The sequence below is a fragment of the Phalacrocorax aristotelis genome, chromosome 1, assembly GCF_949628215.1.
Source record: "Phalacrocorax aristotelis chromosome 1, bGulAri2.1, whole genome shotgun sequence".
Taxonomy (NCBI): Eukaryota; Metazoa; Chordata; class Aves; order Suliformes; family Phalacrocoracidae; genus Phalacrocorax; species Phalacrocorax aristotelis.
The window spans coordinates 131607678-131634609 of NC_134276.1; the positions used below are offsets into that span (position 1 = coordinate 131607678).

The window sequence follows — 26932 nt, forward strand, 5'->3', positions numbered from 1 at the left end:
AGTTTCTCCCAGCAAAGGCTTTCCTCTGTGGAAGCTGCACATTGCTCTCTTCCCCATTCCTTGCCTTCCCCTGCCTCTTTTCCAGCTGTAGGTTATAGCCCTCACACTGACCAAACATGACTAGAGATGCTTCACCAAATGCGAGAACATATCCCCTTTCAATGCAAAAGGCTCTAACATCCCCAGAGCCTCTCATCAAATGTTGAGCTGATACTGGAGCTGCCTTTTGCTTCTGAAAACTTCTTTCTGCACGTGCCTCCACTCACTCAGTTAACTTTCCAAAGTCTCCCCGGAAGCTCAGATGCTTTAAATACATTGGAGTTGGCAAATCAAACTCTGTATTTTAAGAGGAGGTTTAGAAGAGAGGTTGTTGCATGGTGTTTATTAGCTGCTAAGCTGTTAGAAGTAGAAACAGAAGACATCTCTGCATAGCAGTATCACACTAGCACCGAGCACATTACAACAAAACTATTTGGTTAATACAGTGGCCTCTGCCAGCTCATGGAGCTCAGAGACAACGAGGCAGTGCAGAATGTGAACCCATCTGCTAAGCTGGGTTCTGTGTGCAAAAGCAGCTCTTCGGCTACCAATACCACCCCCAGGATTTCCTCCACTCCCTGTGTGAGAAAGCTACACATGTTCAGACTCCATCTGCTTCTCAACACACGCAGCTGGGAAGAGAACAGTACCTTTTTGCAGCCTCATAAGCAATCCCCACCCAAACACTGAGGAAGGACTTTCTGCTAACATATATCCAGGGGACATAAAATGCCCTGAGCAAATTGCAATGCAACAAGACCTACTGTTGAAAGGACCTGCCTTGATGATTAAAAACAAAGTAATACATCCAGAAATGCAGACTGAAAGTTCCAGCTGTGCTAATCCAGCTGCTCTGCGTCTGCCACAAGGGTCGTGCAGGGAAGTAGGGAGGCCAGCTTACTAAAACCAGTGTTCACACATTCTGGCTCAGTCATTAGATCCCTGTGCACATATTCCCATTCTGCACCAGCGTCTGACTTTTAGCTCTGCTCTCATGACTCCCTTCCAGTAAAATCCAACCCCTGACAAAAGGTGGCTCAGGGAAACAGCAAAGGCAAATTAAAGCTATTACCCCCACCTCTGCCTGGAGCCTGCATCATTCTCAGCTCAGCTTGACTCACGGTTCAAAGTTTCTAGGTCTCTGTCTACCATTTTTCCCTGTATCAATACAGTTCTCACAAGTACCATATAATTTGTACTTCTAAAAGAAAAGGAAAAAAGAAAGTAATCAGGAGATAATAAAAAGAAGAAATAAAAGAGTAAATAAGGAATAATATACTGCTTTTGGGGTTGGACTCCGCTGTGCCTGTGAGGCCACAGGGGGTAAATGGCAGCACTGAGTGTACCCTGCCCTAGGTGCCAGGGAAAGGAGGGATGCCACCAGGGACCCACCACCTCCTGCTCCAGGGAAGCAGGTCTAGAACAGCTCCTTTGCTGTGGACATGGCTCCTGTCACCCTCCCCTTTCCACACTGCAACTGCTGGCAGCAATGTTGTGGCTTCACTGGATTCACAGATTGCCGTGTAATGCTCTGGGCAGCACTGCAGCCACAGGTACCTGAAGAACAGATGCCAAGCTCCACAGTTGGCTTAAAGTCACCTCATTCGCCTCTTTCCTCTTCCTGCCCCAAATAAGAGTCCTTTACTCCCCCAGAAGTGTACACATGTTGAACATATATTATAAAACACCCTCACTATGTATGTGGGTGACAGAGCTTAAAGTTATGTACAGTTCTACTATATACAAATTTAGGTCCCTGTATACTAGATGACCTTTTTTTTCCTGGGGCTTTTTTTGGGGTTTGTTTGTTTGTTTGTTTTTTAATCTTTGTGCAGAACCAATGTTGTGGGTGTTTCTGAAATAGTATCTAAGCAGAATACATCCTTACTGAACCTTCGGATTCTTCCATGCATCAGACAAGATCCATGAGAGCCTCTTGTGCTAACCTGCTAGGCACCTACCACCCCATGTATGGAGTACTGCAGAAAAACAACATGCAGTCATGCAAAAACAGCTTGGGTCAGGAGGCACACCACCTTTGCATGACTGATTTTACAACTCTACCCCTATCCTTTTATCCTGTGATGTATTCTTATTTTTGTAAAAAAATGATGGGGTGAGGGTGTGGGAATCAAGAAACTCCACTGCTGTCAACTCTAACAACCCTGTTTCCCATAGCAGTTTATGACATTAATGTGGTATCAAGATATCCAGAGCCACATCACAGACCTCCACCACAGTACAGAAAGGTTATGCTCTCCTAGTCAGCACGAAATACTGGAGTGCCACTGTTGTGTGTTCCAGCCCCTAGTGGAGAAAACAAACCCCACATGGCCAATGAAGAGACAGTTTGTGATAGCAATAAATGTTGACAAAAAAAAAAAAAAAAAAAGTTGTTTTCAGCATTTATGAAATCTCAGCAACTTTTTTTGGGCACCAAGTGTGCTGAACATTATCCATGTGGCATCCACTTTCTCTTCCAAAGAACTGCACTGAAAAACTAACTTCAAACTGTCTATCAGGCCATAAACCCTCCCCTCTCACACCATCTTTATGAGGGAAGTAAAAAAAAAAATAGTATCAGAGGAGGACTCTCTGCCAGCTTTATTTTAATAAGGTCAGTCCTTTAAAAGGTATCCAAAATTCGCTCTCTTTTTCATTCATTTTTTTATTTTTAGTGCTATAAAGTTTTAATAATAGGCAATAACTGAAGCAGTTCCATTGTCTGAAAAATGAAAAAAGATGTACGAGCTATCTGTGCACCTCCATAATCCATCCCATATGGCTGACCTTGCCATTCCCGCTGCATGCAGGATTCAGGTCATCATTTCATTGTTCACTGGGGAAGCCAAACTATTGGCTCCAAGCACCCTCCTGGCTGTCCTACCCCAGACAAAAGCTCAAAGAGCATTTCCAACACAAACAACTTTTATCCACCTCAGCTGCCCACATCTGAAAGGAAAGTGCTGTTGCTTGCCTTCAGCTTACTTTTTTTTCTTCTCTCACCCTGCTGGGTTTCCTGATTGTTGTCCCTTCTGGCTTCCTCCTGGATAAGGAGCTCCCCGCAAGCATCCCACTGTCAAATGAACTTTACTCAGTCTCCAAAAATAGGCTCTGTGGCACTAAACCTGCACCCTCACTACCCAAACATTTGGCTAACTGAGCTCCATATGTCAACAACTCTGGTTCTCAGTCTCTCGAGATTCAGGAAAGCAACCAAGTAATACCTGCCTCGTATGTACATTACGTAGGTGTCCTTTCACCACCAGGATCAGTTCTCTTGTTTCACTTTTACAGATGCTTCACGTGCTTTTGCAGATAAGGCAAAGAGGGACCAAAACTCATTTAGAGGGAACGAAGACTCAGCCTTCTAACACAGGCTAAATCCCTAATCCATCAAGGCTAATGGCTCGATTGCTGAACGCCACCAGTTAACATGGTTTGAGTGCTCAAAGACTGCAAAACAACATCCAGCTGCTGAGCTGTTTGCACCCTTCCTCTGAAATACCTCACTGCTCCTTCTCCTGGTGCGAGCACTGAGGCAGTCAGCTGTGAAGGGAGACAACTGTGCAAACAACTGAAAGAGGTCCAAGAAGGCATCTGTGAAAAGGCCATTCCTCCAGATGGATACAGGCAGTTACATTGTTTTGGGGTGTCCGAAAGGAGCAGGTTTATAGCAGTCTCTCGTACTGATGAAGAGAGACCACAGTCATAAGGAACCAGATGGGTAGGCTGTGAGCTGTTAGAAGTGAAAGATTTAAAAGGGAAACTAGTTTTAAAAACAACAGTAAATCCCATCATTTCTGCAGCAGGCAACAGTGAAACAATATCAGAATATGAAATGGAGGCCTGGGGATAAAGCCCCCCCACTGTAAGGGAACATGAGGTTCATTACTGCCTGAGGAACCTGGATATGCACAAGTCTATGGGACCTGATGAGATGCATCCCAGAGTCCTGAGGGAATTGTCTGATGTAGTTGCCAAGCCACTCTCCATGGTATTTGAAAAGTCATGGCAGTCAGGTGAAGTCCCTGGGGACTGGAAAAAGGGAAACATAGTGTCCTTCTTTAAAAAAGGTAGAAAGGAGGACCTGGGGAACTACTGTCCTGTCAGCTTCACTTCTGTGCCTGGGAAGATCATGGAACAGATCCTCCTAGAAGCTGTGCTAATGCATATGGAGGACAGGTGGGTGATTCGAGGCAGCCAGCGTGGCTTCACCAAGGGCAAGTCCTGCCTGACCAACCTAGTGGCCTTCTATGATGGGGTGACTACATCAGTAGACAAGGGAAGGGCTACAGATATCATCTATGTGGACTTCTGTAAATCCTTTGACATGGTCCCCCACAGCATCCTTCTCTCTAAACTGGAGAGATATGGATTTGATGGGTGGACTGTTCAGTGAATAAGGAAATGGTTGGACAGTCACATCCAGAGTGTAGTGGTCAATGGCTTAATGTCCAGATGGAGACCAGTGACAAATGGTGTCCCTCAAGGGTCTGTACTGGGACCAGTACTGTTTAATATCTTCATCAATGACTTAGACAATGGGATCAAGTGCATCCTCAGCAAGTTCGCAGATGACACCAAGCTGAGCAGTACAGTTGACATGCCAGAAGGACAAGATGTCATCCAAAGAGGCCCAGACAAGCTGGAGAGGTGGGCCATGAGAACCTCATGAGGTTCAACAAGGCCAAGTGCAAGGTCCTGCACTTGGTTGGGGCAACACCCGATATCAATACAGGCTGGGGGATGAAGGGGTTGAGAGTAGCCCTGTGGAAAAGAACACAACACAAGAAGGACCCAGAACTGTTGGAGCGGATCCAGAGGGGGGCCACAAAAATGATCCAAGGGCTGGGACACCTCGCCTATGAGGAAAAGCTGAGAGAGTTGGGGTTGTTCACCCTGGAGAAGAGAAGGCTCTGGGGAGACCTTATTGCAGCCTTTCAGTATTTAAAGGGGGACTAGAGAAAGGATGGGGACAGTCTCTTTAGCAAGGCCTATTGGGACAGGACAAGGGGTAATGCTTTTAAACTAAAGGGGCATAGATTTAGACTGGATATAAGGAAGAAATTTTTTATTATGAGGGTGGTGAAACACTGGAACAGGTTGCCCAGAGAGTTGGTAGATGCCCCATCCCTATAAACATTCAAGGTCAGGCTGGACAGGGCTCTGAGCAACCTGATCCAGTGAAGATCGCTGCAGGAGGATTGGACTACATGACCTCTAAAGGTCCCTTCCAACCTAAACCGTTCTATGATTCTAAGAAATAAGTAAAGGAAAAACACCCCTCTCCATTTCATGGAAAAGCCTCAATAAAAAGCAGAAAGGAAACATCCTAGGGAAGAATTGGCCTAAGAGTTCCTCTTCTCCCACTATGCTGTTTTTTCCAGTAGGTTTTTTTTGTGGGTTCCCCTTCCCCATCATTTGCTGGCAAACTAACCATGACTCTGATTCAGTATCCTGATGTCACTGGGATATGACACCCTGGAGCAGCCTTAGACATTCTGTGGTCCCTGCTGTTGCCTGAAATTTTTTTCTTTTATACAGAAAACCTCTTGGACATATACCACACTTGCGTGCTTCACAAATGGCCCCTTTTTCAAATTACCCTGTTTCTTTTTCAAAGGAGGCCTACATTTTGAGTGGGACATTCTACAGCTACAACCTGACACACAGTAGTCGACTGAAGTTGTTGTGAGGAAGTGGGAAGCTACAGAGCATCATGACCATCACTCAAGTTGACCACTGATGCTGGTGAGATTAGAAAGAAATGAGAGGAAGAGAAGCCAGCCAGAACAGTTTAAAAAAGTCCCATTTGAAGAGTCCTCTCCACACACAGCTCAGACCTTAATGCTTTTCTCCCTCCTGTGTGTACATCTATGTACATGTCCTCTTTAAAGGGAACAGCTGAGTCTTCGAGTGTCCTCCACTAGCTGACAACAGCTATGCAACCTTAGCCAGACCACTGCTTGTGAGGCAGGCGTCTGACTGCTATATATGCTTGCAAATACCTTTGCCTATTTTTTCTTCCTAAAGCCTCAGGCTGTGCTCTTTGATGTGTAATACCTTAAAGATTTTAATTCCTCTTTACATCAGCAGAGAGCCTTACAGAGCCCTCCCCACAGCTGCAGCCGTGTAGCAATTTCCTGCCCTTTCTTAAATCAATGAGCTACAAAGATCAGTAATTCCCAACCTTTTCAGGAAACTGTCCAAATTCACTGGACTAGGACCTTATTAATGCCTTCCACGTTAATATAGCCCACCATGTACCTGGAACTGCATCAATCCCCCTTCTAAGCCCAGCCTCCAGTGCAGCTGTATCTCTGCACACAGAGAAGACCTTGTACCCAGGGCACATACTACCTCCCACACACAGGAGAGGAGAGCAGAGCAAAAGCCACATACGCCTCAAGTATCAGAACTAACGCTTATGGCAGGAATTAAATAGCGGTGGTAACACCTTTTTCCATAGCTACAATAAGGTGAGAACAGAGGAGCTGAGCTAGGAGGTCGCTGGGTTAGCGAGATGCTGTCTTTGTGATCATGGAGAGTGTAGCACTTAAACGGGTGATGGGAAACACCGGGCAGTTGCCCATCCACTGAATGCTTCCCATACCAAACCATGAATCAGTTAGCAGTCCTGGTGAACACACACAAGAAGAGATTGCAAGTAAAAACTGAATTACAGTGCCCATGGGGACAGCAAATGAGGGCTATGCACATGACTCTCATTTTGGTCTGCACATTCAGAGCCTTGCTTTACAACCCTAGGGCTCCTGTAACACAGTCATATATGTCTATTTCTATAATTAATTTAATGTTGAAAGCCTTTCTTACACTGATTTAAAGGAAACGCATGTCATCTAGATTTTAAATACTAAGATCTGCTGCACACTCTGCTAGATTCATGAACAACAATTTGAAAAATTTAACACTTTTTGTTTAGACTTTTTCTTTTTTGATAACACGGTAGCATCTTCTAATACAAAAGCTTTTGGATTCAAGTTGCTGTTTTACTATTGTGTTATTAAAATGTAATGTATTCTAAATTGTGTTTAAGGTGTTCTACTTAATTTTTTTTCCTAAAAATCCTCACAAAATTAGACAACACAAAGTGAAGCCATTTGACATCGCTGGAGAAAAACTGAAATGGTTTGAAACCAGAACATTTTTGCTCTTTTATCCTGCAAACCTATCAGAAACTATTTTTTCTTTTAAAATGTGAAGCAAGCATTTGCCTCCAAGTTTGGAATCTCCTGTGAAAAATAGAAGAAAAAATTGCCTTTCAGACTTCCATACTATTTCTCTGTATAACAAAGCAAAAGTGTCTAGATCCTTTTCCCTACAACTTTCATTATTTTGCAGAGTTTAACATGTGACCTATTTGTCTGTTTTACAATCTGCAGTCCCCATTTTCTATCTCTGTTCTTCATTTTGAAGAAAAAAATTAAAAATTAAGAAACTCCATTGTATCTTTACAAGTTAATTTATTTTACTTAATTCTTTGGATATCATGGCACCATACCAGTAATATATGAACAGTTTACTAATAACTTATCAGAGATGATAACTTATCAGAGATACTATTCTTAAAATAGTATCTTAAGTATATTCTTAAAACACATTTTAACTGTGTTTCTCAACAGCAAATAGTAAAGCTCAGAACATGAAAATAATAGAAATGAGCATATATAAATTAATTATTCAGCAAGAAATAAAAACAAGAGCAAAACATATATACAGAAGAAAACAGCCTTGAAAGTAGTGGTAATGGAAAGAGTACTGAGGTAGCAGTGAACAGAAAAATTAAACATATGACAGCAAAAATACAGTCACAGGAAAAAAAAATGTTGTCAAGCAGGAAAGTGATAAGCTGTCTTTACAGATATGTTGCCTAAGAATATCTAAAACCCTGTTTCAGGGTTTTGGCACTGCAGGGTCCAGGCAGAGGTAAGAGCAGCACTGGAAGAAACTTCTGAAAAGAAACAGAGTCAGTCTAGCTGGCTAACCTGGAAAGGATTTTCTAAGGAAGTAATCATTATACATTGGATTTGTTTAGACAAAAGTAAAACAGTCCTTCAATTTCCTCTAAGAACTAGTCTACAGCAAGCTTCTGTAAAAACTAATTAGGATTGCAAAACGCCTTCCTCAGCCTTAGACGCATGCCCTGTGCAGCTCATTAGGGGAAGGAGATAGATCAGTGAGGAAACACAAACAAGCTCCTGTTACCTGTTTCTCCCAGAATCTCTGAAACCTTTAGCGAAGGGGTTTCTGTCAATTTTTAATCTGGTGATCTATAAAGGAGGAAAAAAAAGAATTAGCTGATCTCTTCAAAATATTCTTCTTTCAACAAATAAAAATTACTGATGATTACCACTCTTGCCCAAATCACCTCTATGTTGATCTTTCATACTTCTTTGCCCAGACGTATTAAAGTCACCCCTCCATTATCCATGAAGAGACTGTCTCCTTAGCAAATGAACAGTGCCAGAGGCAGAAACCCGGCAGCATCGGGAAGCCTGGCACAGCTTTGCGGCCAAGAGACTGTTGACTGTTCCTGAAGGAGAAGCATGTCTTCGACCCAGGTGCAAAACCCTAGGAACTATAGCTCATCAGCAGCTGTGTGGTTTGGGAAGCAGGCATACTGCTCATGTTTGGCTGGTATCTGGGTTATCTCAGCCTCAACACTCCAGATATCCAGCAGCTGGATGCACTCATGGACCTTCAAAAAATGCTAAGGAAAAAAGGCCAAGCAAAGCACAGGCTACAGCCTACAAAGATGGCAGCTGGCCACCCGGTCACGTGCACAAGGTGCTGCTGTTCTGGCTGGCATCTGGGTGGCCTGTTCAAGGGTTTTCTGCGCTGGAAATCACTTCCCCCCTGCTCCTAAACAAAGAGCTGGACTGAGTGCTTTTGGGGAATCTTCCTTCCTGCTTTATTTTTAGACATTAATTCCATGTTGGTAAATATGGAAAATAATATTGAGATTTTGACCTTGCAGCCCATGTTATCATACTCCCTGTCAGCTATTCCCCAACCTGGTACAGCATGAGAGGTTCCCTCTGCCAGCCTCACTTTGTCCCATAGACCCTGTCTCTGGAGTGAAAAAGGGAGCAAGATCTCCAGACCCTATCAAATTTGAGGTGTTTTTGCTGAAACTGCTCAAAAGGGACTAGTTTAATACAGACTGATCTGAAGCGGATTTGCAGGTGTTTTGCTTCTGTCAGAACCAAGCCCTTACTCTGGATATTAACCTCAGATCTGGAATGCAGCTCCTATTTTTGCAGAAGCTTAATTTGTGAACTTAATTTCCGCTAGCCTGACTTTGCAGCTGTCCTGGGACTTGTGTGTACAGAGACAGATATGTTCTGTGGAGGATGGAATTACAGCAGAGGGAATCCCTGTGGTGGATTTGCTAACATTTTACAATTGTTTCCAGAGATGCTTCTCCCAGTGTGGCAAAGTTTTACAGCCACTGGAGGGCATGCAGGCAGATTCAGAGGATTTAAATTTATTTTTAATGAAAAGGTTTCTCTAACCCACCAGAATCTCCTTTACCGGTATTATAAAAATGTCCTCCCCAAAATTTTTTTGACAAAACTCCCAAATGTTTGGAATTCAGAGAGACAGGAAGACATTTCAGTGCTTCTTTACAATGAGGTGTCTTACAGCACCAGTGCCTGACAGAGATCCTTTCCTTAGCACCTCCTTTACCTGTGTAATTAGGGAACAAAGACAGGCATTTTCCTGACATTTCTTCTCCTTTTTCTATCCCCTTTCCATGTCTGGTCTACAGTTAAAGTTTGTGGAGTATATGCATTTGGGCCAGGAGTAGTGGAGCAAGAAATTTTAAATGCTGCAGTAATAGCAAATCTACCACTGTATTGCAATATTTTTTTCTGCTGGAATAGTTGACCCATTCTGGACGCCGATTTAAGTCAATTCAAGGGGACCAGACTGAGAAAAAGTTAGGAGTGGGTATCCAGAATCAGTCATGGGAACACTGTCAGCACATGTGCTCTCTCTTATATGTTGCAAAATAAAGACTCTGTAATAATTTATGGGCTGAATGTGACAGTATGCACTAAGCTGATTTAGCATTGCACACATTGAGGGTCCCTCAGTCCAAGAATACTAAATATAATGACATCCACTAAGTTCATTAAGTCATTCTTCAGAAACACAGATGCTGTCATGGAGAAATATTTACCGTACCATTTCCAGTTCAATTCCCCTGCAATTTATGCTAGAAAAAATGTGTAGCCTATTTTCCTAACAGGCTTGATAACAGATTATTTTTTCTTCCAAGCTAGTTTGTACCCTCATTCTAGTTTATAACAGTACCTTGTGTTCTGTAAGCAGACATGTTATTAACACAGCAAAAAGCTTCACCAACTGAGATTCTGCTTCATATACTGGTAAAAAATTAGCTTATACAGCTTTTTTAATGCCATCACAACACCCACCCCAGCAAGGAGGAGAATGGCAGGAAAGGGAATTGGGATGTGCACAGCATCTCTCACCTGAGAATAAAATAGAGGGTATGTGTACACAAAAAAAATAGGAGCACACTGAGCCCAAATCATGACAGAGGTGATGTGAAGGCTGGTGGGAATCCCTGAGGCAGAGGTGGCTGGCAGATGAGGAATACACAAGGAGACTACAAAGAGAATGGGTGGATGTAAGGAGCTCTCAATGTGTGCAATGAGCATGCCTGCAGAAGAGATGAAGCAGGCCATCTCTTCCTCAAAGACTAGGACACCATCTTTCACTGGCCACTGAAGGAGAAGGGGGAGTAAATGTGTAATCCACAGTGAGCCCTTTCCAAAACTCCTTTCTTTGCTGGTGTCTCAAATGCTTACATTTTCCTAGCAATTTCCTCTAAAAGATCCCAAATATTTTGGGAAAACAGACAGAGAGTTCTGTAATCAAACACAAGTGTGGACTGAGATTACATTTGAGTGCCATGAAGTCTAGTTCAAGGAAAAGGGGTAGATCAGTAACAAAGCTCAGTAGTTAAGGCCTCTGCAGGTAGGATCCCACTGTAGCAACATCTCTTCCTTATGATATCTGGAGTCAATGGTAACTCTGTCCACTGGGAACTGTGCAAGTTCTGAATCAAACATGAATTCTCATGAATTACATGAGAATTTTAGTTCATATGCAATACATGGACTGCTGTCACTTACGTTCAAAGGCTTATTTTGTTAGCAGACTGATGAGATTCCTCTTTTATAAAACCTTTTCCTTCACTTTAGCAGTGAAAAAAACTCTATGTGTTTTCTCTGTGAGATAACAGATCTGAACCAGTTATACTGCCTTTAAAATTACCGTGGGGACAGGACACTGTAGTTTGTACTACAAGGCAGCAAGGAAAAGTGAACGCAATACATCTCTTTATGGTTGATCTCACCTGCTTACTTTACAATAAAATCTGCAGGCACCTTATCTTCAAGATGGTTTTCTGGCTAGATACCTCATGTCTACACACTACCCCAAAACAAGCATTTTCTTTTTGTGCAGAAAAAAAAACCCAGTAAGCCTGTCAAGGGTACACTTTTCTTGAGCTATGTTTCCTAGAGAAGTTAATGTCTCAAACACAAAGAGCACACTGGTATTTTTATGAACACCCACCATAAAAGGAGCCTAAAGGCATGCAGCTTTACCTGTTGATTTTGGTAGGCTGTTACTGTGGTGAAGACAGTCTCAGGGAAGTTGAAGGTTTTCACCCCATCTCCTGAAGGAACCGGCTTTGTAGGAGAAAGATCACTGCTGAAGTCCTTGCGGATGACATGAACACGGGGCTGGTACTTATGCATTGAATGTAAGATTATCTGAAGAAAAAACAAAAGGAAAAGGATTTTTTTTTCAAAACATCTACACTATATCCACAGGTAGAAGGAAGCAGGGATGGAGTAAGGGCTAATATGAAGAAAATTAGTCTTCTCTTACATATATGAGGTTAGAATTTGTGCTATATGCAGGTGCCATGTCAAAGTGGAACTCCCATTTGAGAGAAAAGGGGGCTTTGTTACTTTATAGGGTCAGGCAACATTTTGATGAAAAGCACTGAAGAAGGGAAAAAGCTGTGTAACTCTGGGGACTCATTACAAGCATGCATGCCCAGCAGGACACAGGAGCATCGGAGCAGCATCACCCTTTCAAATCTGAGAGGAGCAAGGCTAGGGTAGTAAAAACCAGGATTAGCTTCTAACTTACATGGCCTTGATCATCAAGCTCATTGTTGGTCAGCTTGAGCTTGTCAAAACTGACCACCTGCCTCATCCAGGTGTCTCCAGAAGCCAGTGAGTCAGGATGGATGTAAACCCTCGGGGGCACTGGGGAGTCAGCATTGCCAGCCACCATCCACTTGGAGCTGTGATACACATACCTGAAAGAGGAAGGGTTTATGGCTAAGGGAACTTGTTACTCACTTGCTTACTCAAGGAACATTTCTAGGGCTCCCCTTCCCCTGCCACCCTACCGCATGCACCCCAAGGTCTCATTTGCCATCAGGGGAGAATGTGCTTTATTGCAACCTTCTACCTTCTAAATGAAAGCCAGGCTACCCCTGAGCCACTTGTTCTGACTTGATTCCTTATTAAAACCACCTTTGCAGTTATTTGCCCTGTAAAACTCTGCCACATGTGCCTTCTCAACTCCTTAACCCTGTCTGAGCCAGAGTAAAAGGCTAGAAAATATGGGTAAACAAAGGCTTCTCTGAAAATATTCATAAATTCCCTGTAATTTCTGGAAATCTTCACTGGCTGCCATGCCAGACCATGCAAAACACATGTGTCTCCCTCCAGAAAGGGTAAAATCCAATGGACAACACTAGAACAATTGATTAAAAAAAATTTCTGGTTTGAAACGTTGTGAAATAGGAAATTACATGTAGTATTACACATGTTGGTATTAGAGGAAAAAAAAATTTTTGTGATCCTGGTCTTTCATGATCTTTTTGTGTTCCTGACATAGCTATCCTATATATGCCATAAATTTCTCTACCACAGCTTTGCCTAGACACTATTTTCTTTCTGTCCTGTGGCTCGTTCAGCCAAAGGCATTTCACACACAGTCCTGCTAACACCTCTGAGTTCTGCCCTGTGTTGCCCCTCATTCGGTCTCTACTCAGCTCTGCTAAGCTATTTCAGACCTTACCTACAAACAGTGACTCATTTCATGTATTTTCAAAAGAAATTAAAAAACAAAATCTGTTCTTTTCAATGCTAGCTTGCTCTATGTGGCTGCTCAAGCTAACAAGGACAGAAAAAAGTGTAAGACAATATATTTATTTTTGACATTAATGCTGTCAGAAGCACATTTAGAAAGGGGCAAAACCTCTAGCTGAGTATCAACCACTACCTTGGTGCTTCCCAGGAAAAGCATTTTCCTGAGAAACACTCTGTACAATCTGAGAGCAAAAATGTAATATTTAGCTTTGGAAGCAGAGAATCAATTCTTGAATCCTTGAAATGTGGTGTGGTCAAGACTATTTGGGGAAAATCTTGCTCTCAGGGGTCTTTTAATGAATATAGATAAATCACCTCTGTCTAGCTAGTTTTCTGGAATGCAGAGGACCATGACCTTTCCAGAATATATTTTAGGATCAGGAGCCCATTAACAGCAGAGAAATCTCTTTTCCCTGTCTTTCACCTCAGTGGTGGAGAGCCACCAGAGGGTTTCTCAACGTCTCCAAACTGTAAGTCAGGGCTCATATTCCCTATGGCTGCTGTGAACACTTTAAAAACAAAAATCACCCAATTCAGTTCAGGCCAGACCTGAAGTGCCCATCTTAGTTCAACCACTACTTGCCCATTCCTTTGTTGCTGAAGTAGTTTTAGAGGCTCCAGACTCCCTGTTGATAACTCCAGTTATCAGTTCCCTTAGACAGTCATTGCTAATCATGTCAATTGTGAAATGCATGCTAGGGATCTCCCCAACTAAAAACTGCTATTTGAAAAGAGCAAGATTTCAATCCAAAAGTGCAAGAGAGTATATTAAACCTTTGGGTTTGTGTCTCAAAATTCTGGTCAAATCAGCTGTGTTGGTGTAAATCAACACGGTCTCCTCCATCATACCTTTGCAATGGTGTATAATGACATGTGTCTTTCCTAGGCTGTCACTGACAGTAAGTTATGACAAGGTTCCTACCTCTGTGGTAGGAGGTAAGCCTAAAAAAGGTTACCTGTATCTCTTGTTATCCACAGGTACAATGTCCATGGCAATATAATACTGCTGGTGAGGATCCAAGCCTGTAATTTTCACTCTCATGGCCGGAAACATTCTCCTAGGAAAAGAAGAGTAGAAATAAGGGAGAAAAAGGTGAATAAAGAAGCTGAAGGGGCTCCTTAGACCTCTCTCTGACACCAGGAGCACACTAGTTTGCACAGCCCAGTTCTTGGTATGACTCCTCTGGGCTTGATGCGGGTAGCAAAGACTGTGCTGGCACTGGTTTGAATCTTCAAATTTCTCCCACTTAAGAAAAGAGGTAGCAGGATGACAACCTGTGGGTAACAATAAAACACTCCCAGTCAAGCACTCTGTCTGTTCGCAGCTCCTGACAGACAGTTCTGCTGTGCTCCACACAAATTGTTCTCTCTAGGCATTTCTAGAATGGGCAGTGTACCTTTTTCTTGCTGTATTTCCCATCAGCCATACATCTGTAATTATTCTCTCATATTCCATTAAACACAGGATCACTTTAGTTGTCTTTTTTTATAATACCACACTTCAGTACAGAGTTTGATGGCACTGGAGTAATATTTAAAGCAAATCCATCATCCTGAAAGATTCTCTCACTCCTGTTTATAGTTATTTAAGAAAAAATGTCCCTTAATCTGCTTATTAGGCATATATTTCACATTTAACAGAAACACTGGCATTATCGTCATGGTTTCCTTGAAGTCCTGGTAGTATTTTGAGGAACCTTTTAAATAAGTATTGTATTTTCTACAACATATGATCCAGATCTTTCTTAAACATTTTCTCCTGATAGGCAAGTTATGAAACTTCACACCAGCAAGAATCAGTTCCCAGCCTTTCTTTTCTTGTCTGAGCACAAGTTTACCTCTGCTGTGTACTACTCACTCTTCTGAAGGTGCTTGTAGCTAGGCAATTATTTCAGAAGAGGAGAGCTCAGAACAATTTTAACCTCAAAGCATGTCAGTGTTAGTGTGTCTATAGTATAATTTCTCCTTAAAAATTTTCTGTTTGCCAATAGTCCAATTGCCATTCTACACTTCCCTCAAACAGCATGCTGAGTGAATTGTTTATGCCATATAATATTTGCAACTAATGCAGTATTTTAACATCTTCATGAAATCTGAGGAACAGAACTGGGTGAAGTGCAAAAGCAAATGCGCAGCAGAACAGAGCACCGAAAGAAGTCCTGCACTGTTTCACTGACTGTTAGCTCAAACCTGTGTTCTACTTGAGCAGCTTCTCAGCCCTTATCCAAGAAAACCTTGAGCTGAGATCCTGCAGGGTGGTGTTACTCAGTTCCATGAATTCTGCCCAGAAGATACAGAACTTTGGTAGGAGAAACTCTGAAAGTACTGGATGCTCATATGAAATTACATTCTGCTCCTCTGATAAGTAGATATATCCTTATGGAATGAAGGTAGTTTGGATGGAAGGAGGATATTAAAGGGGAATTTATAATCACAATGCCAAAATCGTGGAAAAGTGTACAAGAAATGTTTGTCCATTTTTTCTAGGGGCTGTCCCTAGAAACCATAACAACACTTTCCTGTCTATTTAGTGGGGAGCAGTGAAATGTCAGAGAAGATTTAAATCTCCCAACATTTCTGTTTCTCAGAGTTGTTACCAGTGACACAGCCTGGAGGTGGAAGAAAACAGGAAAGCTTATGTCAGTATTTCCAAATACATGTCTAGATCTTTGTACTGAACGGCTGCAACAATGAGAAGCTATTTTATTCTTTCCTTTCCAGGCCACTTGCAGAAGAGGGTGGGAAGGAGGAGGTTGGTGCTCAGCCTTCACCATATCCACAGCTCTTCCATTTCAGGCCACTGAGAAGGAAATTTCTGCCCTTCTATTAGTAATTGCATCTGCCTTGGAAAAGGGCATTTACTGTGGGGGGTGGCAGAGCACAGCTAACCTGAGTTATGAGAGACATAAAACTGCCTGAAAAATTGTCTGCAGAAACCCTTCAAGGAGAGAGCAGATTTGTGCAACTTGTGGTCTGAGTTTGCTAGCTGAATGACTGGGCGGGGGGCGGGAATAATGGATTAGACTTCAGTGACTTGAGGGCATTACCTCGTTTCTACCACAATGGCTCATTAAATCTGCCAAGCCAAATGGGTACAGGATGTGGCATTTTACAGTCCATCTCTCCTTAATTGGAGAGAGGTGGCTTGGGAACAGCTTAAGAGGTTTAGTGTAAGAAACCCATGTTTCGGAGTGTTGATGGGAAACCCAGGATTGAATCTGAGTCTCTTTGTGCACTGTTTTGGGAAAATTGAACGCTGTGTGTCCCAAGAAGTTCTCTCTAAATCTGCAGTCCTGTGTAAAGCTGCAGTATAGCCTGTGGGGTTGTTTCCTTATGAAACAACCTTGTAAAAGATTACCGCAGACCATTCAATAGGCTTAGAGGGTAATCTCTAAAACGATCAGAGAGAGCTTGGCTTGATCCCACTGCTTTCTCTAAGATTTGAGTGTACTTTTAATATTACCGTACTTCTTTTTCTGTGGGTGTAAAAGTAACTCAGGCTTCTTTGCCACAAGGATGTGGCCTGGAACTGTCACAGCAGGTCTCCAGCAGCACTGCTTCGTGGAAAGGGGAAAATTGAAAAGGCAGAAGCAACAGTGGCAACTTAGGGAGATACTCAGGTGTAATCCTAGTTAAATCCCTGTACTCCATGTTTCCTCTTGTCTAGCTCTTGGCCCCCCAGAGGTACCAGCCCTATAGAAAATGGAAGGCTCAAAGGTTTGGAAGGAATTCAGGCCATTTGAATATGACTGTATTAATAAACAGTCAAGAACCTTTCATCTAGAAAGATATCAGCTAGCTTTATAGCTACAGACACGAAGGCCTTCTGTTTTCATAGAGAACACGTGATGACATCTGATACATTTTAGGAGGAGGTTTTATATCAGCAGCAGTTTGGGATGATCAAGTTATTTATATATTAGCTTTACCATTCAGCAGGAAAACAGTCTTCCAGTCTTCCTAAACTTAGACATGAACACAAAACCCTTTTAGGGGAAATATGATGTGATATGAAGTAAGTTATTGCCAATATTTTAGGACTACTTGGAAGTGTTTTTAAAAGCATTTTTGTAACCACCATGTGCCTCCGTCTACTCAATTCCTGTCTTATTCCATAAGGAGAATGAGGTTTATGAAACTCTGAATGTGAAGAAAATTAATGATATATAAAGCACTCTAAAACTTGATTAAAATAGTATTTGCTAGCACAGTAGTGTACTGAGACTAAGAACCGTGTTTGGGAACTTTCAGCAATAGAAAGAACTAGCTGGATTGTGGCAGCCAGCATTATTTTTTGTTGTTGTCTAAAATTTTCATTTAACACAGAAATATAGCTCAATATTCCTTTGTGAAAACTGCTCAAAGGAGGATCACAGGTATATCCCCCAACTGGATTTTTTTTTACAGTAGCATAAAGCTTCAGTTTCTAATCCTTAGGAGCCTCAAGGTGCCAACTCTTATTCCTGCCCCTTGAGCCAGCATATGTGAAGCTTGTGTCAAGTTGGATCTGCCTTCAAAGTTGGCCTACTCTGAGTGCAGGCATGGCCGAGATGACCTCCAAAGATCCCTTCCAACATGAATTCATTCTCTGTTTCACAGTTTAGTTTTAGAGAGGGCAATTCCCCATTAGGGGATTAGAAATTAGAAAGCACCTGGCAGGTTGTCTCAAAAAATACAAATGCAATTCCTTGAAGCTCTTCAAACATTGGAAACACTCCCGTACAGACAGCTTAGCAAGCAGAAATCAGATGAGACTTTAAAAGGACTGGCACAATTTACTGTGCAGTTTTCATGACTGTTCAGTGTAATGATTTATACACTGTGTAAACAGCAGCTTAACTTAAATAAGGTTTAATTTGCTTAAGGGTGACATCTGTTAAATGTAAACCCTAAAATGAAGGGATGTGCTCTTCAATTGTAGCAAAAGGCATTTTGTCTGTTGACAGTAACAGACAGAGTAGTCAATTCCCAGTCATAAAAAAACCTGATAGAGAAACTCTGCAAAATAATCTGATTTAGGTTTGGATATTAAGTGCACACAGTGTTTACAATATGCATGAGTTTACAGGGAACCCTGAAGTTGTCATTGCTATTTTATACCTCATACTTCCTCGCATTTAAGACCAGTGTCAAATGTATATTCCTTTATAAAAATAAAACCGTGAGAAGTGAAAGTGAGGCAAGGCAAGGCAAGGCAAGGGACGAATGCCTTTCTTTTTCCCTCTGCAGCATGGGATCATGTAAAGGAGATGTTTGTGTTGAAAGGAAAGGCTGAGGGCAGGGTTTGGTAGGAAAAGGATTTATTGTTTATGAGGGAGAGGGATCTCAGCGGATCTCAGTAGCTCCCAAAGGGGACACTTTTCTGGAAGCTGGAGAAAGTTTATCTGGCCCACTGGGCCGGGACCTCTGGGCGGCAGTTTGGTAGCTGTAGCCTGCCAGCCCTCACTCTGAGAAGTCTGCTCCATGGGCCCCTTCAGCATCAGTGGAGCTTCACAACAAAATCCCTGCTGCTGTCTCTAACTGAAGAGCACTGTGGGCCCTTCCTTCCTTCCTTCCACTGGAAATTAAAAAACCCATTTGGTAATGTAAACTACCCCAAGTACACTTTTCAAAAAACTCAGACTCATGGTTTCAGGGAGACAAAGAAACTCCAGACAAAATACTATTTAACCTATCAGGAGGAACAGAGGAGTTAGGAGAGGACAAGGTCACCTGTTCCACTCTCTTCTGGCTTTTTCCACTCTTATTACTGAGCCTGGCCTCAGCACTTAGGTTTCGGTCATCCTGCAGTACAGATATGATAACTATGATATGACAGATCAGATCATTTACCTCATTCTTAAGATGAGATCCTGGCTCTGTGACAGGTAGAACCTGGGTCCCCAAAGGAATACCTCCTGGCTGAGTTTGCGTGTGTGGTCACACTCATATAACCACCTCCATAAACAGTGGGCAGCACTTCCCTTACAGAGCAGGACTCCAAGCATTCTTTATAGTGTATCCCCCCCAGCAATAAGTGCACATTTGCTTTCCCATTTAGGCAGCACTTCTCTGCAGCAGTTAACTAACAGTTACCCCTGCAGCTCAGATGACCATGGACTTTAGGGATCATAGGGGTGTGGGGAGGGATTCAAATTCCTCTGCTGATGTTGCCAGGGTACGGGTGTGATCACCATTGGTGAAGGAGAGTAAAGAAAAAGAGTTAAAGATGTTTTTAGGACTAGTTGCTTAAATCAGTATGACCTGGCGCTTAAGCTGAATTTATTTTATTTTTGTACAGAATCTAGGGCTGCTTTTCAAACAAAAAGGCAATAAAGGTGACTGGAGATTTGAATGCTCTGCAGCTGACAGAAATCCCTTTGCATGTTTTGCTCAAAGAAGAAAGGAGTCTTGTTATAATCGTCTTATTAAATTCTGAATAACAATGTTCTGATGGAAAGGAAGATAGGAAAAGTTCTAAGAGGACTGAAGTAGGTTTATGGAAACAGACAAAAAAGGTATCCGTAACACAGCGTCAAGAAAAGGAAAAACAAAGCAGAATTAAATGAGTGGAATGGGAGTCTGAAAGTTAAAAAGTGTAGTAAGCGTGACATAGGCAGGTTATAGCTCCAGAAATATGTTTGAAATGAGAACGTAGGCTAGAAACTGGCATTACACAGTAAGAGCAGAAAGATATTGTGGGGTCAGGCAGGAACCAAGCAGTGCATTACGAGTCATATAAAATTAAGGAGCAGCTGTAGTTATAGGCAACTGAGTCTGTAATTATAAGGGCTTTCAAAACAAGAAGGTCTTACAGGACTCAAGCAGGGTTTCCAAAGAGAAAACAACAAGAGCAAAATCTTCCCTGCAGAAGGAAGAAGTTGCAAATTACACTGCGTGTCTCTCACAATTTCAGTAAATAGCAGGAGACCTTCGGGAAATAACACCAGTTCTGCTATTTTTGACAGAAATCATACAATATAATCTAAGGGATACATATATATCGTGCATCCCATATGGAGAAACAGGACTGCTAGACTCAGCTCTCACCCATCTCAGACATATCCTCTGTGAAAGAAAAATGTTTAACCTTAGAGGTTAAATGTTTAATTTGTGAATTTTCTCATATCTATAAGGACCATCCCCAATAAACAGATGTACTGCCTAAGGAAGTTGACCATCTCCTCATTATGCTTTGCAATGGTTAACCTACAAATGTAGTCAGCAGAAAAAAAAAAATCCCTCCAATATTGTTAACATTACTTCTGGAGAAGAACATCATCAAGCTGAAAAAATACATATATTTAGTAGCTATATAGATTTTGTGAGGGCAGCCAGTGATGAGCCAGTTGGCCATCAGGACTCAAGTAATGATAAGCATCTCCTTTCAGGGAGAAAGAATATTATTCAGGATTGTAAAGAATATATGATTTGCACATTAAGGTATGAGTCTGTATTGTGATACATGGTCTTTTGTAAGTGGAAAAATTATCAAGACTGGAGCTTGCAAAGGCACTTGAGAATGGAATTAACGGTGTTACAGAAAAAAGTCTTGGAAAAGGAAATATTCTTTACAGCCCTTACAGGTTTCCCTACATCTATTCCCTACTAAAAATTATCAAAATACATACTGTTTTGGACTCCTTAAAATAAATTTAGGGTGGCCACCTTTCTTAACATATGCTGTTAAACACCTACAGACCAAGGTTTTCCCCAGATCATAGAGACCTCTCCTCCAAAACATGAAAACCAAAATCTTTGAGACAAAATCTAAGAAAATTAAAACATTTTTTTTAAATTATTATTTGGGGCCAAGTTGAAGCAAAGAGAAAATTCAGGTGGGGGAAGTGAAGCTGAGCAGGGTTTTTTGGGATGTTTCTTCATTAAATGGGGCTTATTTTTCCTGGCATGATGTTTCACTGGAATTGTAGTTCAGCTGCACCAAGTACCCACATGGAAGGAGCTATGTACTTCTCACAATAATTTTTAATCAGCTTCCTGTTATTACTGTGTACTTAGGGATATGTATCTATTGTTTGTTATGATGATATGTGATGTGGGAAGCCATATTTGTCAGAAAGGCAACATGAATGGCAAGTTCCACGAACCCTTGCTGACATGAAACATTTCAATTAATAAATGTCAGAACAATAGTTCTATATCAAAAGTGTAAAAATACATAGTTCCAATCAACAAATAAAAATATATAGCTCAAGGACAGCAAATGACAAATATCAACAAAAAGTTGGGATTGTAAAAAAAAAAACAGCAGTGTTCAATATTATAATTTCCTAAAAAATTTTAAGGAACTACAGGAACTTTTTTGTATATGTGCATCAGTCTGATCAAATAGACATTTTCCATTTTTTTAACGGATCCAAAGTATTTAATTTCATTGTGTTATATCTCCCCAAAATATTTCACAGAGTTTTTTTCCATGATCTCTTCCTTCCCCAAGATCCCTGCCAATGCTGTCAAGGCTTTTGTGAGAAGTTGTGTTGAACTATTTGCAAAATTTCAGTGGCGTTGATTTTGCAACTTTTTTGGCTACTTTTAAAAAAAAATGTAGTCAGGTATGGCTTCTTAAGATCCCAGAAAGGTCAGCTACTCAGTTCATAAATGTGTGAGGTGCTGAGATCATCTTCATACTACTAAGCTCTGGGCATTTTAGTGTACACTGGTGTTTGTGGGCTTTGAGATATTTATGCCGCTGTTACGTCTATCTACTCTATGTATCATAAGAGAATTAATTATAGTTAATCCATAAGGTAATAATAAATTATTTTAATTTTCTGAGAGAGCGTGGCCCACCACCAGGACAACAAAGTCAGAAGCAAGAAACTTGGTTCTGCCAGTGTCATATTTAATGATGCTGGACAGATCACTTAATCTCTTTAGGTCTCAGTTTCACCCCCTGTGAAAAGAGGATAGTAATAATTTTCTCTGTGTATGCTTTGACATCTCCAGAGAAAAGGTGTTGCATAATAGCAGGTGTTATAACTCCTGTTACTTTGCCTCTTCCATTTGAGGCAGAAAGGCAAAAACAGCAGCCCACTCTGTATTGATGCAAGATGGCTCCTGTGTCAAGAAGATCGTATATCTAAAACCGGGTGCTACTCTGGTTCTGACAGTCTTCTTCACTAATTATACGGGTTGTTTGTCCGATTAAACTTTCCTCAAATTATCTGGACTTCCGGGGGCTACGGAGCTATAGTGCTCACTTCACAAGACTATAAACAACAAGCCTAGCTTTCTGGCAAATACAGAGAACATAGACATGAAACAAAACTATAAACAATGGAACACCGTGGTTTTTTCCCCCAAAACTTGGGGGAAATTCCCTGCTGCGTGCCTGCGGAAGGGGCAGAACAGCTCCTGGGACGGTCACGAGGCCTGTTCGCGTTACGGGCGCTGTCCGCGGTGCTGACCGTCTGCTTCGCAGCGTTGGTCAGACTTGGAACACCATTAGGCAGAAGTAAGGAACGTTATGTTAACGCAAACATGGCTAAAAATCCGGGTTTGAGGGATCTAGAAATTTGCTCATTTATTCAGGAACTTTAATTCAAGCTGTGTTTTGGCAAACAGACTTCTAGCTGTTTTTTAATAGTAGACAGCAATGAAGATCGTACCCTTGGCTAACAGCATGGCAGGGTGAGTTTTTCTTTTTTAAAAAACCTGGCTTATTAGTGGCTCTTTCTAACCTCAGCCTCTTCCTAACCTAACCAGCTGATGTGATATCAGTTGCAATAGCAGAAACATAAGTCCGCACATTTTTTATACAGGAAGTCATTAACATTTTATCTATTTAGAATTGCAGGAGGACATTCATTTGGTGCAAAGGTGAGTTTCAATTTAACTATATTTGAGATTAAATCAACTGCCTCTTTAAGTGCTGTGGGAACTTGAAAGGAAATACAAATGGCTCACCCCCAAATTCATAATTCATCTTAAATTCAGTACAGCCAACAGTACGACGATTGTTTCCTGATTTATTTGCTCAAAGGAAAGACTATCCTCAACAGTTTCCTGCAGCTGCCAGTTCTCCTTTGGAGCCACTGATTCAAGCAGTAATATGAAACAACTTTACCTGTCTTAAGAAAGCTAGTAGGACATACAGCTGTGAAAGAGTCAGTCATTTAATTTTTCCTGCATATTTATTCATTTGGCTTATCAAGAAGAAAAAAAGGGTTTATTTCTTAAAAAAAAAAAATTTGTTTTGTTTTAAACTTTTTTTTTAACTAGACAGAAAGCCAGAGATATCTTACCTGCCTGCTTTTGTGATGATCATCTCTGTCCCAATGTCATGAAATCTTTTCCAGAGGTCAGCACACTGCAGCTCTACCTGGATCTCTTCCATGGATGAAGGTGGAGGAGGCTGAGGGCCTGAGCCACCAGATGCAAGGTCAGAATGGGAGCCAAATGAGCAGGATGTCCTTTCTGCCAGCACCTCTGTGTCTGACCCAGTGCTCTGCTCTGAGTCTGCAAAGTAAACATGCCGGGTAAGACACTTCAATTCTACCTGCTGTGAGTGGTAAAGGGAGGGAAGAGGAAAGCCAACAAGGGAAGTACTAAAGAACACTACAATGGCCTTTTATGTATATATAAACACATACATATTTATGGTTTGTTGTGATTTATGGCCTGATTTGGGGCTTTGGGTTTCCAACATGACATCTGGCATTTTTGTAAAGTTTTAGAAACAGCTGAAAAAAGGATCCTCAACATAAAATATAAATAGTAACAAACAATGCTGGGAATTGAGTACAAAATATAAATTAAAAAAAATAGAAATGAAAAAAAAATAATTCAACCCATAGTTTCAATCCAAGATTAGATGGGCTTGCTGGAAAATTGCATTCCGTTTAATTTAATATCCTCCCGCACTACTATGGAAGAGTTGGTTATTTTTAAACAACACTTTTTTTTTCCTTTTAATATCCTTGTCATCAAAAATAATGAGCATTTTTCTATTTTGCTATTTGGCAGCACCATTTTGGAAATGTGTTTTATTTGCTCCTATAATATCTTCTTTGGAACAATGATATTTCCTGCAAAAATAACCATGCAGCTTTTGGTGACAAAAATGCCCTAGGCTACTGAAGGATAAAAAGGGGAGATAGTAAACATATGGAATATGTTACCAAGGAAGGCAATTGAAGCAAACTGCAGAAAAGGGCACATGAGACAACCACCTCTCTTTATGGGGAAGACGAAGAAGAAGAAAGCTTGCTCAAAAAATAAGAAAGCAAACAAAAAAGTGAGGTTGGACTAGTTTAAAAGTCCAGGTTGGCACGTTGAGTCAGATAGCCATTTCTTTGCACAAATATCTCATGCATGTATTAGGTAGGTATGGTGTATGTATGGTCCTAGTTCTCATACAGTACGGCAAAGATGGAATTTTGCAACTAGCAGTGTTATTTTGCAACAGGGTGCACATGCTTACATCAAAATTATTCACAATACATTCTGTGAAGCAATGTGTTTGTGTTTTGTACCCGATTTTTAACAAATCAGCACTAGTATTATATAAATGGTTGACAGAGGAATAAAGTGATGTGAAGCACTCAGTCAAATGTTTCAAGAAGAGCTCTGTGGATGTCAAAGAAGGTGCAGAAACAATACGTTAGAGTGTCCTCATTGATCACATACGTACAAGCATCCCTATGAAGGAATAAAACAGCTATTTATATCTTCTTTGCACTTTAAGAAAGAAAGAGATATTTCTGTCTGCAGGGGAAACTTAAGGAGACAAAAAGTAACAATCTGTGTTAAAAATGTTATTAAATCACCCCAGCTAAAATTCCTCCCATGCCAAGCAAATGCCAGATGCTCTTTAACAGCCCTGAGGTCATGCAGGCTGAGTCTCAGATTTACAGTGTTTCTGAGAGACGGTGTCTTCTGGAGTAGCTTGCACATCAGTGCAGAGAGCTATAATTAAGAAGAGGCTGGGGGTGAAGATGTCACCTGCAGAAACCACCACCCCACCTCCTGCCACATGGAAACATTTCTGGAAAATTCATACTGCTGCAGTAGCATGGACATAAACTGTTTGGCTGATAGTATATGAGAAACTTCCAACCCCAGGTGCTATCAGGAAGCATTTCTCTTCTGTGAGAACCCTAGATGATATGTCATTGGATAGTGGTATTTTGCTTGCAGGACATTTTCAGTAAACTTTCCCAACTATTTAGACAATCTGCCAGTACAGTGTAGAAATTCTGTAGGATATTAGAAAGGTTTGGTATGTATCACTCCCAATCAGTTTTGATATGGAGTCCTTTATGTCTCCCCCTGACTTCCAAGTTGGGCTGAAGCAATAACAGGTTCATCCCTCTAAAGGAGTAGCACAAACCTACCAACAGAGGATTGTTAGATGGAGACCGGTGCTACACCCCAAACTGATGCCTTAGACACTAGCTGATGCAAGATAATATGAGATAACCTGCTGAGGTTCTGTGACCACAAAACAGAGAATCAGAGAGTACAGAAGGCTGAGACATTTGCTCCCTGCTTCAGGAGCCCAGTGATGCAGGAGCAAAGTGATACTGCTTCCTCTAGCTCAAATTATTCCATCTCAAAGTGCTGAAGTGGGAAAGCCTGAGTAGGTGTCACTATACTTAGGACATTTGTTTTCCTAGTAACGGTTAATCCCTTTATCCTTCAACAAAAAGCAACGGTATGATTCACAAATCACAGTAAGACTGTTTTGTATATCTACTTATGTGCTGAACCAATAACTAAAAGTCTTACATCTTCTCTGAAGTCCTAAGAAAGTAAAGGTAAACTACACTGGGAGCCCGAAGAGACTGGGCCTAGGGAAAAGCTTCCATTATGGAGCCCACCTCCCAGAATGAGGTACTAAACTACAGGTTTAAATCTAAAGAGACTGGTTTAGGCCACATCATCTATCCTTTGTTCAGGCACTCTGAAACGCTATCCATGCTCTGAAGCAGTATGGTAAATGGCCAACAGATGGCACTTGGCTAGATGCCGTTCTCGCATCATTCCAGCACTTCCTGGACAGTCTTTCAAACTGGGCATGTGGCTGAAGCCTTGGGCATCCCTGGGAATTGACTGGAATTGCATGCTGCAAAAAATTAAATATCAGAGGCCTAAGCACCTTCTCACTGATTTTATGCTTTTGTCACTCCATTGACTTTACAAACTTTTGAAGGGGTTGGTTTTTTTTCACAATGGTGGAAGTGGAAGGAGAGCCACAACCTTGTCTATAATTTGCCATGCTGGCACAAATCAAAAATTGCAAAAGGAATTCACTAATTACTGATAAGCCAGTATCTACCCAACCATGCAGTTCCACACAAAGAAGAAAAGAACTGTTTTTCTTCTAAGGGCTATTATTTCTCCCTGAAGTATGATCTATACTTACCCCCAAATTAGTGCACAGAATAGCAAGTATCTCTCCTTCCTCCAGTTTTGGAAATGGGAGAGGGAGAGTTGCTAGTGTTGCTGCTCTTGGTTCAGACTCAGTACGCACTGAGATGGGTTTTGTGTTTTCTTCAGTCTTTCCTGAGCTAAGACCTCCTAAATGGTGTCATCCAGTTGGAGACACTGAGTTAATTCCAGACCAACAGAATTCAGAGGAAGCAAAGTGCATCTGACGTATGAAAATAATCCCTAATGACGTCCAGCTCTATAAGACTCTGTGACTCTTAATTAGAGTT

The 26932-nt window shown here is 41.4% G+C and overlaps 1 protein-coding gene across 2 annotated transcripts in view; it reads right to left on the reverse strand.

Moving 5' to 3' along the window:
* The window catches only part of TBX15 (T-box transcription factor 15), a 123664-nt gene that overhangs the window by 36801 nt on the left and 59931 nt on the right, over positions 1-26932 (reverse strand). For both annotated transcript variants that reach the window (XM_075107750.1, XM_075107742.1), the window contains exons 2-6: positions 23516-23729; positions 14228-14329; positions 12259-12430; positions 11706-11873; positions 8269-8333 (exon numbers count right to left, since the gene is read on the reverse strand). In XM_075107750.1, coding sequence (XP_074963851.1) covers positions 8269-8333; positions 11706-11873; positions 12259-12430; positions 14228-14329; positions 23516-23729 — 721 coding nt within the window. The remainder of the gene's footprint in view (positions 1-8268; positions 8334-11705; positions 11874-12258; positions 12431-14227; positions 14330-23515; positions 23730-26932) is intronic.